Here is a 15,375-nt window from a genome sequence, read left to right as displayed (position 1 = left end):
ATGCAGGAAAAGTCAAATCAAACGTGAGTGCAAAAGAGACAAAACTTTGTGAATTGCATACATCGCGCTCTTTTCCTCCCATTTACCAAAGAAGAGTTTATTTTTTCAGGAGAAACAAAACTACTATTTTTTTAGAGGACAGATTTTGGTAAATAAGCAAACACATACATCCTCAAAGTAGACTTTGTTGGTGGTTGTATTTTCCCCTAAACTACTGAGGTTTGGTTTGCAGGGGGGCTAAAGGTCCAACTATAATAGACGGACGGGAACGGAAGCTAATGTCAAAACCAAACGAACCGTTTCTTTCCGATTTTAAAATGCATCCGTTTACCCATAATTGTTTTAACAGAATGAAAGCATTATTATGTCAAGTTGTTTTTGGTTTCGCGAATTCATGTTTCATTTTCTTTCAGACTTAAGGCTTAACTACATACACCACTTTTTGAAAAAGTACAAAAGTGAAAATATTAGTTAAAATGTAGTTAAGGCTTTACAAAATTTTATGTAAAAATAAATAGAAAAAAACACACTTTAAATTGATTAAATTTATTTTGTATAATAATTTACTTTGGTGTATACTGGAGAACTGAGCAATGATAAACAAAATCGTATTAAGGCCCGACAAACAATTTTGATTCTATAAAGCTTTACAAATGCAATTGTTGCTTCTGTAAAGCATTATAGAGGGGGCTTCGTTTCCACCCATTTCACATTCTTGGCGGTGTTGGGCAGAAATAAAGAAACTCACTCAAGTGTGTACTATGCTTAATATGAGAAACCTCCTCACAATTCGTATAAACTCACATCACATCCCTGTTTACCATCCAAAGCAAATCCCGATGAACTATTCCAATAAGAATCACATTCAACTTCACTCTATATTCATTTTCAAAAAAAAAATTTATGAAAATGAATTCCGTCAAAAACCCGTCAAGTTGTGAAAAAAGTTGAAAAGTGGAAAAAATTTTTTCATATTCCTCTCCACAGCGAAAAAGAAAAATATAATAAATTTATAAAAAAAAAAAAAAACTAAAAACAACCAAATTCGGAAAATGCCTATTAAATTATTAATATAATCTTATAAAAATATATTAATTATCGGCGGATATAATATCAATCGTTGTCTAACAAAAATAATATACAAAAACAACAAAAAAAAAAAAAATTGCAAAATCTCTAATGTATTTGTCACAAAGTGAAAACAACTACAGAATTTGCAATTATTACTACATTTTTATTTATTATTTATATCATCGAACTTTATTAAAGACGACAAGGAGGACGACATTTAGCCAGAAAAATAACAGCAACACAACGAGAAGAAACAACCCCAACACAACACAATCACAATCAAAAACACAAAAACAACGTCAATAATATGGCTAACCAATTAGATCCAAATGTTAAGGATGATTTGAAAACTCAATTTGTCACTAGAGAAGGCACCTATCGCCTAATGACTTTATCCGAATATTCACGACCAAATCGAGTTGGTTATACAAATAGTCAAAGTTCACCGCAAGTTCGTGTGTCGATTGTTTCATTGCCAAATCCTACAAATGGTCCTTTATCATCTACGACAAATGCTAGCGCCATTGTCAATAGTTCCTCCTCCGCCAATCCAGCGACGGTGGCGGCGACAGCTGTAACTTCGTTATCATCTTCTTCTAATAACAATTCAGATAATAACGATCGACAGAATAGTTATTCGAATTCTATTGGAGGAGGAATTCCTGGCGGCGGCGGTGGAGGATTGTCATCTTCATCAATTGATTCACGTCTTGGCGCTGGAATCTCTGGCATTCATATGAATGGCGGTGACCATAATGGAATTGGTGGCGGTGGAAATATGTTTGGCGGCGATCGGATTTGTTTTAATTTTGGAAGGGAATTGTATGTTTATGCATTTCGTGGTGTTAAAAAGGTAAGAATACAATTAATTGTTTTTTTTTTTGCAAATATTATGACAGATGTAGTCGCATGGGATACATTAAAACACTCTTAATAAATTGGGCCTCTTACGCAATAGCAGGGTAAAGATAAGATGTTTTGTTGGTATGTAGAGTAGATGAATAGGGTAGTGCTACGGGCGGTGATACGTTAAGTATTTCAGTTGGTAGCTGGAACGGAGGAGGCGCGGTGACAAACGACCGACGGGTTACGAACGATTTGCTGCTAATTGATAAATTTGTTTGTTTGTTTGTTTGTGGGCCGTCATCGTCATAAATGATGTAGCTCACCGTTGCCGTTGCCGCCGCCTATTATGAGGAGGCTGTTGAAAGTAAGCTTGGAGAGGAAGAAGGCAAAAGCACATTTTTATATGTGTTTCTGTTTATCTATTATTTTTACTATAGGGCAAGTTTAGGATTTGTAAAAAAAATCGAACTCGAGATAACAATCTCGTCATTACGATAATGGAGAATGCCAAAAAAGTGGTGCGTTCTTTTATTTGCCGATGTTAACCCTTTGCTTCCTAGTGGTTTCAGCATGAAACCACCTATTATATATTTTTTATTTTTTGTTGCAATAATCAAAATTTGAAAATTAGTGCATGAGCTATTGCATTATGAGTACTACGACCAACAACAAATTTAATATCTGTACCTATAAAAGTTAATATTTAGTTACAAAAAAAAATGCAAATCCTTGTGAGGGTTTTCTCAATTTTTCATTTCAATTAGCCCTAAAATTAGAGCTACAAAATTAAATAACGGTAACACTGAAAGAGAATGATTATAATGGTTCTTCAATCTATGGAATATATAAACATGTTTTTAATCAGAAAGTTTGCTTTTCCAATCTAAATACTAGTTTAATAAGACTTTTTTGGTAAAACACATTGGTGTTTACGTGCATTTTTATCTTTTAGTTTTTTTTTTTACTAAAAAATGGACTTCAACTTTTGTACTCTCAGCTCAAAACATTCCTTATACAATGTTGTTATAAGTACAATCATTATTTTTTCGTTTTGGTGTTTAATTAGAAAATATGAAAACTTTTTCTCAAGATTTTTATATTTTTTTCGTGAACAAAATTTAAAAAAAGTTATTCCGGGAACATAACTATTGCTAACTATAGTTAACTTTCATCGTTCATGAATGATAAACAAATTAGAAAATGTAACAATGTGGCGTCACAACATCGTTTTGTATCTGACATAATTAAGCACACAGAAAAAAAAACTGGAGAAAATAATTAGCTCGATCTGCGTACTAGACCTTATGTTATATTTTCAATTTAATTTCTATAAATTTCATTAAGGCCCAATTTATTGACTCTCCATTAAACTTAAATCGCCATTAAAAAAGGGAATTTTAAAATTAAAAACCAAATTCATTTAATTCAGTCTCTTTTAAGGATTTTTTTGAAGTTTGGCATCATTAACTAACTGAGCATTAAATTTAAAAGTCGCTTTAGTGTCAGTTAACCAATTAAAAATGAATAAAACATGCATGAGTATGGAAAAATGGGATGGTGAAAATGTGTTCAATCAATTTTATAATACCAACGTTTGGTAATTGGTAATTTTGGCTTATTTTTAATGGAGTTTTAAATTTAAAGTTTCCATTAAAAGTAAAGACTTTAACTAAAGCAGAGTGAATTAAATGAATTTTTAATGATGGAAGCTTAAAGACGTCAACAGATTAATAAAGCTTTTAACTAAAACGACAAATTTCAAAATTTAATGGAGGCTCAATAAATTGGCCCTAAATTTAAGAATTTTTGTAAAAAAAAAAAACACTTTATTTTTTGTTATTTAAGCCTCAATAAAATTTTTTCATTCATTCATTAAAACAAAAAATTTGCTTTTAAAAGTAAAAAAACATCCTTTAGTCTGGTTTTAAACTCCAAACCAAGTATTCAATTTAATGACAAAAAATTGTTCGAAAAAAAATGTTCAAAATTGTTAGGGATTTTTTTTTCAGTTATAAATACAGATTTTCAAAAAAAAAAATAATAAATTTTTTATTTCTTAATTTAAAAAAAAAATTAAAATATAAAATCGATTGCATGGCAGTTCGAATTTTTGCGATTTCGAAGTTTGCCTATGTTAAAGAGCAAGTAAAAAATCATAGTTATATAGAATAATGGAATTTCATTTATTTTACTGTTTTTCATTCTGGGGTGACACCATATAACGCCCCGGTTGCCACCCATACTAGCTACGCCAATGGCTTCTGGACTTGAGTTTCAATGGAAGATTTGAAAAGAAAATTATTTGTTTGATTTCATATTTGAAATTATTTTATGCATATTTTTGTTTCAATTTGCGTACAATTCAATTTGAAAGAATTATTTCAGTACCAAATTATGTAGTTCTTTCTTGTTTATTCAATCTCAAACAATTTTGTTTCGACAGATCGACAAAATGTAACATTCATTATGTCAACTTTATTCTTATAAAAGAACGGACCACCGGCAATTCTGTCTGTCTGTATATACATACCTTGAGCTACAGCCTAAACTAGTAAAGGGATTTTCTTCAAATCACCCAAAACTGGTGATTTTCTAAAAAGGAGAAATTGAAAATTTTTTTAGGGCCTAAACTAACGGTACCTGCCATATAACGGAAATTCCATTGTAACGGGTGTGACACAAATACATCATTTTTTGTTCCTGGGTTGTTTACTATTCACTAAATAAAGTATTTAATAGCTTCAAAACCTCATTTATTTAGTTGTTAATATTTGTTCAAAACAACATTTTTTTAACCTATCTTTCAACGTCGAAAACTCTTAAGACTAGATGTAACGGGTGTGAGGTTATAAAAACGATTCAGCCTGCTTCGTTGAATTTAAGAAGATTTTTGAATGAAAATCCGTGGATATCGTATTCAATATGAAAGGAGATTTAATTATGTTTTCAGAAAGCATATATTTCAATGAAATTAGTAAAAAAAAATATTTGGTTTTATAGCAATTCAAAAATGTAACGGGTGTGACATATTTTTTCAATGGGTGTGACGCTGTAACACAAAATTTATTTTTAAAATATATAAATATAAATTTAAAATATTATAAAGGAAAAATCAATAACTTCAAATTTCAAATATTTAAGCACTATTTACTTAGTAAATACATTTTTAGGGTTAGAATCTCAGTAGGTATGCATCAGAATAATTGACTCGGGATTTTTTTGAGTTTTTAATTTTTAGATTGAAGTACATATGTATGTATATAAAAAAAAATAAAAATAATAATAAGTATTTTAATAGCATCATTAAATTTCTTATATTTTCACTTTCATTTTTTGAAATAAAAAAAAATATTTTTTGTACCGTTATTAAAGGTACCTGTCTAAGAAAGGTTTTTTTTGGGTTCTGAATATCTCGTAATATTTAAACAAAAGCATTTAAGTAAAGGTTAAGTTAAAATTTTGGAAAATAAAAAAAAAACACATTTTTGGATGTTTATAAAATATTAAAATTTTGTTTTTTTTTTTTTGAAAAATCAATTTTTTGAAAACAGGTCGGTGAAAAATTGTGAAATTTCGTTTTTAAGTGTAAATTAATTCTTTTTTCAAAATGGCATACATTTTTTAGTTTTTGAAAAATCTTAGATAATTTTTTTTAAACGGCTCTAACAATTTTCAAAATATTTTTTTTTAATTCCTTTTCATACAAAAAAATCAGATGGAATACTTCATTTTGCGGTCAAAACCATTAAAAACCGTGTTTTATTAATTATAAAAACAGATTTTATTTATATTTTTTAATTATTAAAAATATGCTTTAATAAAATCAAATCATAATATTCCCTAACTTATTCTCATATAAACCTTTAAGATAAGGGCTTCATATACCATAAGAGCAAGTACGTGCGACCCAGTCGTACATTTTTTTTTGTTGTTGATATTCTCCTAGTTTAAATGGCAATTAGGGTAGTGACGAGTCGATTGTTGTTTCGTCTGAAAAAAATTCTAAATCAGAACACAGGAAGTATGAGTTGAATTTGTAACTGTTGAACAGTTGTTTCTATTACTATTCATCTCCACTCTATCATACCTCATTTTTATTGTGACGACGAATGATATTTGCTTTTTTATTTTTTTTTTTTTTTTTGTTATGATGGAGCTTAGGAGGGTTAAACAAATTAATCTACTTAGTTGTAAATGTGGCAAATTTAATACAAAAAAAAAAAATCAAGGTGGCGCACCATTTATAGTTAAATGATGATGGTCTATTTAACTAACTATAAAGATCAAGTACTGATAAGAAAAGTGGTGGCGAATAGAGGAAACTGATGTGCACACGTTTTGTATGCGGCCATTCTGTTTATATTTTTTTGAATCTGAAGTGCATGCAAATTATAAATTGTTTGCTTTATTTTCTGTTGACACTGATAATGATAAGGGTAGATATCTATCTAACTGTTTGATGCATTGCATTGTAATTTTCTGATAACAGTAATATTGGCTATAATTTGTAGTTGTTAACTAATTATGCATATAATTTAGACAAAAGTATTAAAACATTTCATTGAAATGAGATCAAATCTTCCGACTTAAAAAAAATAAGTTACATTCACGAGAAAATTTATGAAATCTTCGCCTTGCTTTATGTTAAGACAGTTATGAATTTCTATGCAGTTAAGATGCATTGAAGCTTATAGAATTTTGTTTTCTTTATTTTCTTTATTTTCAAATCATTTTAATAACTTCAGGACGTTTGGACATTGGACTAGGACTAGTCCTAGACCCGTTTGCTGAATCGAAATAGAATAAGAGTTTATGTTCAACGTAAATTATTTAAGTTTCGATTAAGCAAATGGCCTTTAGAAAATTAATATTTAAGTCGAAACTGAGTGCATTTTATTGGATTAGTATTTTGTATTGCCTTCTAGCTGTAATAAGAGCTGTTAATCCATTTTTATAAAATTGATGAGTTGGCCACCTACTCCTATAGATTTTTTTATACCACAGGTTTTTAAAATTTTTCATAAAATATTTTTTTTTACATTTTGCATCGAAAAACGAATTTCAATATTTTTTCAAAGAAAAACTGCAACAGCTCTGAAAAATTTTAAATGTATTAAGTCAATTATTGTAGAAAATTAAAAAAAAAGAAATTTGTAAAATTTATTCATTCGTGGTTGTGGTAGCCGAAAATGCAAGATGATGAAATTTATAATACACTGAACGAAAAAATATTTGAATGTAATATTGCAATTTTTTTTTTATTGTTCTTTTATCGTTCATAGATAAAATTCACAAGAATTCATTCACGATACCTATTTAGTTATCGTCCAATAATCATCTAAGAAAAATCGTTTTCATTATGATAATCGAGTTACTGGAAGCAAAAAAAAAAACCAATCGTTTGCGACGATACTTTCGACAACGACGAAATCAAACCATAGCAGCGTCTAAATGATATGGGGAATGGGGAATGACCCCGTAGAAAATTTTAGGTTAATGTTAAAGGGTTAAAGGTTAAGCTATTGAATTAGGTCAAAAATATTTCAGCAAATGTACGGTAATCCTTTTAGTTTTTTTTTTAAATTTCAATCATTAAATAGGGTAAATAGGGGTAAAAGAATAAAGTACCATGGTACATATACTAGAGTTTTTAGCGTAGTATAGTTTTTATACTAGCAGTGTGTCAGGGGTATAAGCCAAATATCTATACAATATTTCTTATTTCAATTTTTGGAAGTTATTTGAGACTTTTTATTTTAGATTGGGTCCTTGCCATAAAGTTAAGAATGTCACGTTATTCCTCGGTACAAGAAATTAAGTATTGGACCGGTCTGGTAATTATCCGGGCGTGAATTCCACAGGGTACGTTTTTTGGAGCTTATCCCCTTTTGTACGTTATTTTTATCAAAAAGTATGAATTTTTAAACTTTTTTCAAGTCAATACGTATCTACATGCTATGTGCAAGTAAATGGGACAAAAAAATTCAACATATTTCGACAAAAACTTTAAAAACTGAGCAAAAACTGAACAGAAAAATTGTATTTTTTTCGCTTGGGCCTAATAATATGGCAAGGTACTGTAGTATTCAATTGGCCTCACAAAAGGAAAAATACAAAACAGGGAGGCTTGCCGCCGATTTCTGATTTCAAACCGGTGACCCCACAGCCGGATCAATAGGCAGAAGAAAGTTTGACGTTAAAAATTGGAATAAGCTTTTTTAAAAAATCAATTTTTTTCAAAACAGATTGATTAAACCTTAAACTTCCCAAACTAAAGAGGGAAAAGTTTAATACCCTAAACTTTGCCTTTTCATCGTAATTCTGAACAATTTAAAAAAGGCGCAGGTAAATTGATTGAACCATTTTTGAGATTTTGGCAAACTCACACAATTTTCATTTTTTTTAATAAAATATTAACTTATTAATCCTTTTTTTTTAATTACAAATAATTATTATGTTCTTTTTATTACAGGGTTCCGAATTAAGCAAACCAATTGATAAAAAGTTCTACAAAGGTACAAATCCAAGTTGCCATGACTTTAATGCACATGCGGCTACACCAAGTGGAGCGCCTCTCTTAGTTGGATTCACAACAGGTCAAATCCAACTTGTACAACCACAGCCGGGTCCACGTGAACTAAGAAAAATCTACAATGAAGAGGTATAAACTAAAAACTTAAAAATCAAAACAATAATTGAAATATTCCTTTTATCCATTTTCAGCGCCTTATTGACAAAACAAAAGTAACCTGCTTAAAGTGGCTACCGCGTTCGCCAAACCTATTCTTAGCATCTCATGCATCGGGTCATCTTTATTTATATAATGAAGAATTACCCTGCACGCCAACTTCGCCAAATTACCAGCCTTTTAAAATGGGCGATGGTTTTACGATTCTCACCTGCAAATCCAAGTCCACTCGTAATCCTCTCTACAAATGGGTATTCGGCACTGAGAATTGCAGCATAAATGAGTTTTGTTTCTCACCATGTGGCTCGAATCTTGCTATTGTCTCGCAGGATGGCTTTCTGCGAGTCTTTCACTATGACACAATGGAATTGCTTGGTATTGCTCGATCCTATTTCGGGGGTTTCCTTTGCGTATGCTGGTCACCAGATGGAAAATACATCGTCGTCGGTGGTGAGGATGATTTGGTAACTGTGTGGTCATTGCATGAGCGCCGCGTTGTAGCACGTGGACAGGGCCATCGATCGTGGGTGTCTGTAGTGGCATTTGATCCTTACACAACATGTTACTCCAACTGGGATGGTGGAGATTTCTCCGATGATGAAAATCAGGTCAGTGAGTACAGTAACCACCGATATGGCAGTGGTAGTGACTCCAACCATGGTTTTGACTGCACTACTGGCGTTGCTGGTGCAGAAAAGAATTCCACACCCAATTCAAGACATCGGCCGAATTCATTCCGAGAAAGTTTAGCCCCCGACAAACTAGCCATTAGCTATCGTCTAGGTTCGGTCAGTCAAGACACACAATTGTGCCTTTGGGATATAACCGAAGACGTTCTCCGGCATCCGTTGACGCTCCGGCAGCGAGTCAACAGCACGAATTTGAATGAAACTGCCACCAATACAAGCGGTTTCACCACAGCAATTGGTAACAATACCAGTGCGCATCTAAATGGAGACATACATGACATTAAACTTATCAAGCCAGTTGCAATGACATCCACTTCTAATGTCACCAATGGCAGCAATCCCAATTCCAATATCACCAAGGAGCATGATAGCAGTAATTGTAGCAGTAAGCATAGTAGTAATAGCAGTTCGGGTAAATTCTCAACAGCGAATTGTACGTTATCGTCGTCATCGACAGCATCCCCAGCAAACGATACAGCAGCAGCTATTCCTGGATCATCGGCGATAAATATTGGCAATGCAGCCGACATAGTTATAGCAAACAAATCAAATTGTAGTAATAGTAGTAATAGTAAAGCATCTAGTAACCCATTGAAATTTCCCAACTGCATTAGTGCAACCACATCCGATCTAATCGATGTGGGCAGCAGCAATAGCAGCAGTGTTGGCATGGGTAATAACATCAATACGAAATCATCGTCCGGCAGTTCGTCAACCAAGTCGGCGGATTCAAATCTATCAACGCTAAGCACTTTAACACAACGAGTATCGAACTTTTTCAGCAATGAAAAGAAGTCTTCATCCTCGTCGACCTCATCGTCGACATCGACGACAACGGTTTTTGATAACAGTCAATCTAATAACCACTACAATCATCAGAATCATCCTGGTGGTGGTGGTGGTGGACGACATAATAGTCATCGAAAATTGTTCAAGTCATATGTGAGTGGAAATAATAGCAGCAGCACTAGTAATCACCAGTCATCTTTTATGACAGCACCAAATAGTAGTGGGTGTAATTCAGTTGATGGTAATAATGGGATTGGCATTGGCGGTACTTTGAAATTAGGATCAAAGTCTTCAACACTTCAATCGCCGACTGGAGCGATTGTTACATCGTATGATCCAATGAAACTCATCGGTACGCAATCGTGTCCAAGGTTTGATGAATGTCCACTGTTGGAGCCGCTGGTGTGTAAGAAGATCGCTCATGAACGTTTGACGGCACTGATATTTCGAGAAGACTGTTTTTTAACGGCTTGTCAGGATGGATTCATTTATACTTGGGCGAGGCCAGCATATTCATCGGTAAGAGAATAATAATTTACATATATTTTTTTATTTTAGCATAATAAAAGAGAAAGCTGTTGGATAATATAAAAAGAGAATTCAATAAATTTGTATGACTCTGTACCGTTATGTTTCACACACATTGAAGTCAGAAGGATAGGTTGGATTAAAGTTACTTCTGTCATAGAAAATGTGGATATGCGATGAGGTTATACTTTTTTCAAGGAAGCTGATCTTCTCTTAATGCCATTTGGTATCGCCCCCACCAAACCAATGTATAACATGACCAAAACTTAAGGCGAAAAATGCTACGATGTTCCAAAGGCTAGAAACTTTTAGTCATTTGTAATAAACATATTTCGTTAGCTCGTTTGAAAAAGTTAAACTTCTCGTGAGCTAGTATGTTGCCAACTCTATGCTTTTAGATTCCATTAGACGAATATTATTTTTCACACGTGCAGTGAAAATTATATTAGCCTACCTATATATTATTTAAGTTAAATTTGTCACAACACCAAGACTGAGGTATTCAGGCTTATGAGAAATGTCAGAGCATTGAATTTGAACATTACTGTTAAAAAAAGAGTAAAGTTCTCTTTTGTTGAAATTAAACTGGCAAAAAAAGTACTGAAATGTAAAAGTGTATCAAGTTCTAAAGCTTGGCTTTAAATTTGTATAAATAGAATTTTAATTGTTATCTTGACAATTTTTCTTTAAATTACCGATTTTGAGGCCCTGTATCTCAGAAACTACTCATCGTAATTGTGAGGAGCTTGGTTTTACTTGGTTTATGAAGCGAGTTTGAAATTTCTGACATCTTTGGCATGGAAGTTAGAGGGGGGTCGAAAATGGCCTGAGTTGTTTCCTTTAAATAAGGGTAAAGGGTGTAGTGCCAAAGTTGCTAGAGAACTTGACTGGGCACTACCGTACCCCTTGATATCAAAACTAGCCTATTGCGTTATTTATGTGAAGTTCCATTTTATTTTATATTAGTCATCGTTGTATTTAATCCTATGTGTCCATTTAATCATTCGTGTCGTTATTGTCTATTTCTTCCCGAATTAAATAATTTTATTTTTATATATATTTATAATTTCAGAATGTTCCTCAACATATGTCGCCTAGTCCCAGTGCACCTCCAGGAGGTACAGTAGTATAGTTTAATAAAATAAATAAATACAATTTGTCACGAAAATCTGATAAAAATAATAATACTATTAATTAATAATAATAATAATATATATAAATAATCAGCACGGTTATATAACAAACAGCAAACTCAAAGTAAACAATTTTATTCATAAGAAGACTTTGAAAACAAACAAAAAAATGTAAACTAAGAATCCAACGCTACTTAACCTGCAGAGGATTGGTATTACACATGTAAGCAAGGAACTGATAAAAAAATTATTAAAAAAAATTAATACAAAATATAACAAATGAAACAAACAAAAAACAGCTTAATAGCTAAAAAATGGCGACGAATTCAATAGTAGTACATTATAAATTAACAAACAAAACAAAAAAAGAAAGATAAGTGAAATAGTAAACTATTTGAATGCGAAAATGTCTTTTTAATTTTTGTTTGTTTTTCTTTTTTTATTTAAATTTAACATTACTTCAAATCTTAAAAAAAAATCCCGAACAAACTAGCCTATTATGTTATCAAACCACATTGTTATTGTTATTATATTAACATTATAGTAAATGAATCAAACAAATGAATGTAAAATTTCATTTTAAATGAAAAATATGAAACGTAAATTAATTCTTGTCTTCTGCGATTTTATTATGTGAACATAATAATTGAAAAGAGAGCAATTGCTAGGCATAGAAGAAAATGAACATCAACTACCCATTCCCATGGCCCATATGGTCTCTTATCTATCTAAAAGCATAACCCACATATTGAATTCTGAGTTGCCTCTGCTTCAAATTTGTTCTTCTATGGATTCTGAGCAATTTGGAATTGGAGAGGTCACAGTTTTTCTTAAAAACCTGATGTCCTTCCAGGTCACCTTATATAAAACTTCTAGCGCTTTACATAGTCGTGATGATATCAAATTTTAAAATTACTCCATTTTTACGGCGACTGTTTACAATTGGACTCCTGAGTGTTCTATCCATGTTAATCCATTGCTTAATATACACGGCTGTTCTAATTTCTATTCGAATTTTATTTTCTCCCGTTTTCGATTTTTAGTTGCTCCGAATTCCGTATTCGAATATATTTTGCGGATTCATAGTCGTTTCGAAAAAAGAACGAATCTACAATCCCACAAATTGTTGACTTTTTTAATCCGGTATCAATTTGCTACCCGGAAAACAATATCAAAACAACCGACGAAACAGCCTTTTTTAAGCAGCTCTCGACACGTTGTTGTTGTGAGTAAAAGCGTGGCCCACTTTTAAAATAGCTTTCTCATTGACTCTTGCAAAATAAAGTCTACTAGGGTGTCAGCTATCTCTTTTGACTTTTGTCAAGGTTGAATAAAAATAGGAAATCAAAATGCAAAGCAAACAAGATTGTTTGCCAAGTCGAAAGGGAAAAAGACAATACTCCTACATGATTTCTTCTAGAACATTACAATTTTAATAAAATGTTAACAAAATATTATGTTCACAAAAAATGTATAAATTAAGAAAAAGAATTTTCTCTGTAAACAACATCAAAACGAATATTTTTGTTAATCCTTAGAAATCATTTGTTGTTGTTTACCATACTTTTACTAAGCTAAGTACTGAGTAAACAATAAAACACGGATAAAATCACAAGAATCATTGGAAATAAAGTTTCCCAAATATAGTTTTCGTCTTAAATTTTGAGAAGGGCACGAGCAGAAAAATTAACGAACGAATCCTCTGCCCCAACTATAAAAGAAATAAGCTCGCATAGACTTGTGTAAAAATGGCATGTGTGCGAGTAAGCGAACACACACAAGTCTTATGGGACTATCCAAAATGCCTATATGCGTGATTCTTTCAACTTTCGTTAAGAATATCGTCGGCTGAGTGTGAAAAACTGCTAACCCCACTTTAACACTTGTAACAAAATTATTAAAAAATAATATATTTCAATATGTTGGAAATTCAAAACAATATAGTGTTATTTTTTAGATTTCATATTCAGCCCTATCGTGAGTTTCACGTGGAATGTTTCGCTCGGAATTTCAAAAGCGATCATGAGTTTCATCCAAAGGGAATTTACATTGTCCGCTAAACTTGTTTCTTGTTCGGCACCAAAATTTAAGTGAGATAAGAGCTGTCGAACACCTCGCAAATTTCTCGAAAATAAAGGAAGAACGTGAACAACTTTTCTCCAGGAACTCACAATAAAGGAAAAAAGAAATTGAATTTTTCCGGGTGGAATCTTGTTCACGTGAAACTCACGATAGTGCTGACTATTAAATGTATAAGAATTGATAAGATTTGGAAGCTTTTTGTGTTTTTAATCAATTTTCGAAATCATTTTTATGTGAATTTAACAGGTAGAAGTAAACAGGTTTACACTTTCAGCCGACGATATGCCGTGCTCTCTGAATTGCATCCGATTCTAACTATTATTTTTTAAAAAGAAAGTTCATAAATGTCATTCGATTTGTCGAAGAATGTTTTCGTCATTTTTAGAATACAGTTCCTAATCATCGTTAAAATAAGGGTGTACCAATTATATTTCAAAAAAATTTTCGAAGATAGGACGAGAGAATCATTCTTGATTTTGAACTCATAACCCTTGTGTCTACTTTTAGTAATTGCTACGGATCTTTGATTGAGTGTCTTTACTATCCAATGTCTCAATTTATAATAAATACCTTATTATGATCTAGTTGTCATGCGTAATGTTGTTGTATTGTAACAAAAATTTTATATTTAAACGAGGGTTAACAAAACATAAGAAATTAAAAACGAAACAAAAACCTATCCGTCCTTGCAAAAATGTGTAAAGAGTCAAGCATTACAACATAGCTCAGCAGATTGTTTTTTATTATCTTTTTTTTATTGGCTGTAAGATAATATTTGTTTGTGATAGTCCGATCAAAAAAATAAATAATTAAAAAAAAAAATAATTTGGCTCTAAGAATCTCTTCTGATTAATTGAATAAAAAATTATTATTATTATTTTGTATAAAAAAAAAAAAAAAAACAAATAATAATGATATAATCCTGCAGTGGTTAATGGCGAGGCGACTAGACAAAATTGATTTTTTTTTTTTTTTTGACAAACACCAAAGATTTGTTTTTAAATAAATTTGTACATATTAATATGTATAAGAATAAAAAAAATATTGTGTGCAACTAAATTTTAATTTTTATTATTTTTTTTTTTTAAATAGGATAATTGAATTGTTTGCATTTTTTATTTAACCAATAAGAAAAGTTTGTTTGATTGTGTCTGAGAGAAAGAGAGAGAAGGAAAATTTAGTAAGATTTTTATTTGTTTGTATATGAGAATCCTTATAAGATCTTAAAACAGGGAAACAAATAATTCCGATTTTATATAAATTGTTAAATATTAAGAAAAAAATAACCTTGTATAATTTATATTAAACAAACAACATACATACTTTTGATCTAAATGACAAGCCTCCACATTTTATTATTAAAAAAAAAAACAAAAAAATAAAAAAAATTTAACACAAAATGAAAGCAACGTGCAAGTGATCATCAACAAAAAAAAATGTTAATTGTATTTGAAATAACAATCTGTTTTTATGAAGTTTTAATTTTCTATTTATTTAATTTTATGAAAAAGAAGGTTCGTTTAAAGCGTTCCTCTTCTTTTTTTTTTAA

The 15,375-nt window shown here is 31.2% G+C and overlaps 1 protein-coding gene across 1 annotated transcript; it reads left to right on the top strand.

The window, feature by feature from the left end:
• The first annotated feature begins 920 nt into the window (after positions 1–920).
• Positions 921–14,738, top strand: LOC129914038 (WD repeat-containing protein 20). The gene is made up of 4 exons (XM_055993071.1): positions 921–1,924; positions 8,390–8,578; positions 8,641–10,602; positions 11,684–14,738. Exons 1-4 carry the CDS (start codon positions 1,379–1,381, stop codon positions 11,741–11,743), a joined length of 2,757 nt encoding a protein of 918 aa, XP_055849046.1. The 5' UTR covers positions 921–1,378; the 3' UTR covers positions 11,744–14,738.
• The last annotated feature ends 637 nt before the right edge of the window (positions 14,739–15,375 follow it).

The sequence above is a fragment of the Episyrphus balteatus genome, chromosome 3, assembly GCF_945859705.1.
Source record: "Episyrphus balteatus chromosome 3, idEpiBalt1.1, whole genome shotgun sequence".
Lineage (NCBI taxonomy): Eukaryota > Metazoa > Arthropoda > Insecta > Diptera > Syrphidae > Episyrphus > Episyrphus balteatus.
Note: the sequence above shows the minus strand (reverse complement) of the source record. Positions and strands in the feature narration are given on the sequence as shown.

Bases quoted from the DNA above. Each gene is read 5' to 3' on its own strand.
- LOC129914038 (XM_055993071.1), top strand. From the start codon at position 1,379: ATGGCTAACCAATTAGATCCAAATGTTAAGGATGATTTGAAAACTCAA. The intron at 1,925-8,389 runs GTAAGAATACAA...TTTTTATTACAG, and splicing joins CATTTCGTGGTGTTAAAAAG to GGTTCCGAATTAAGCAAACC. The intron at 8,579-8,640 runs GTATAAACTAAA...ATCCATTTTCAG, and splicing joins GAAAAATCTACAATGAAGAG to CGCCTTATTGACAAAACAAA.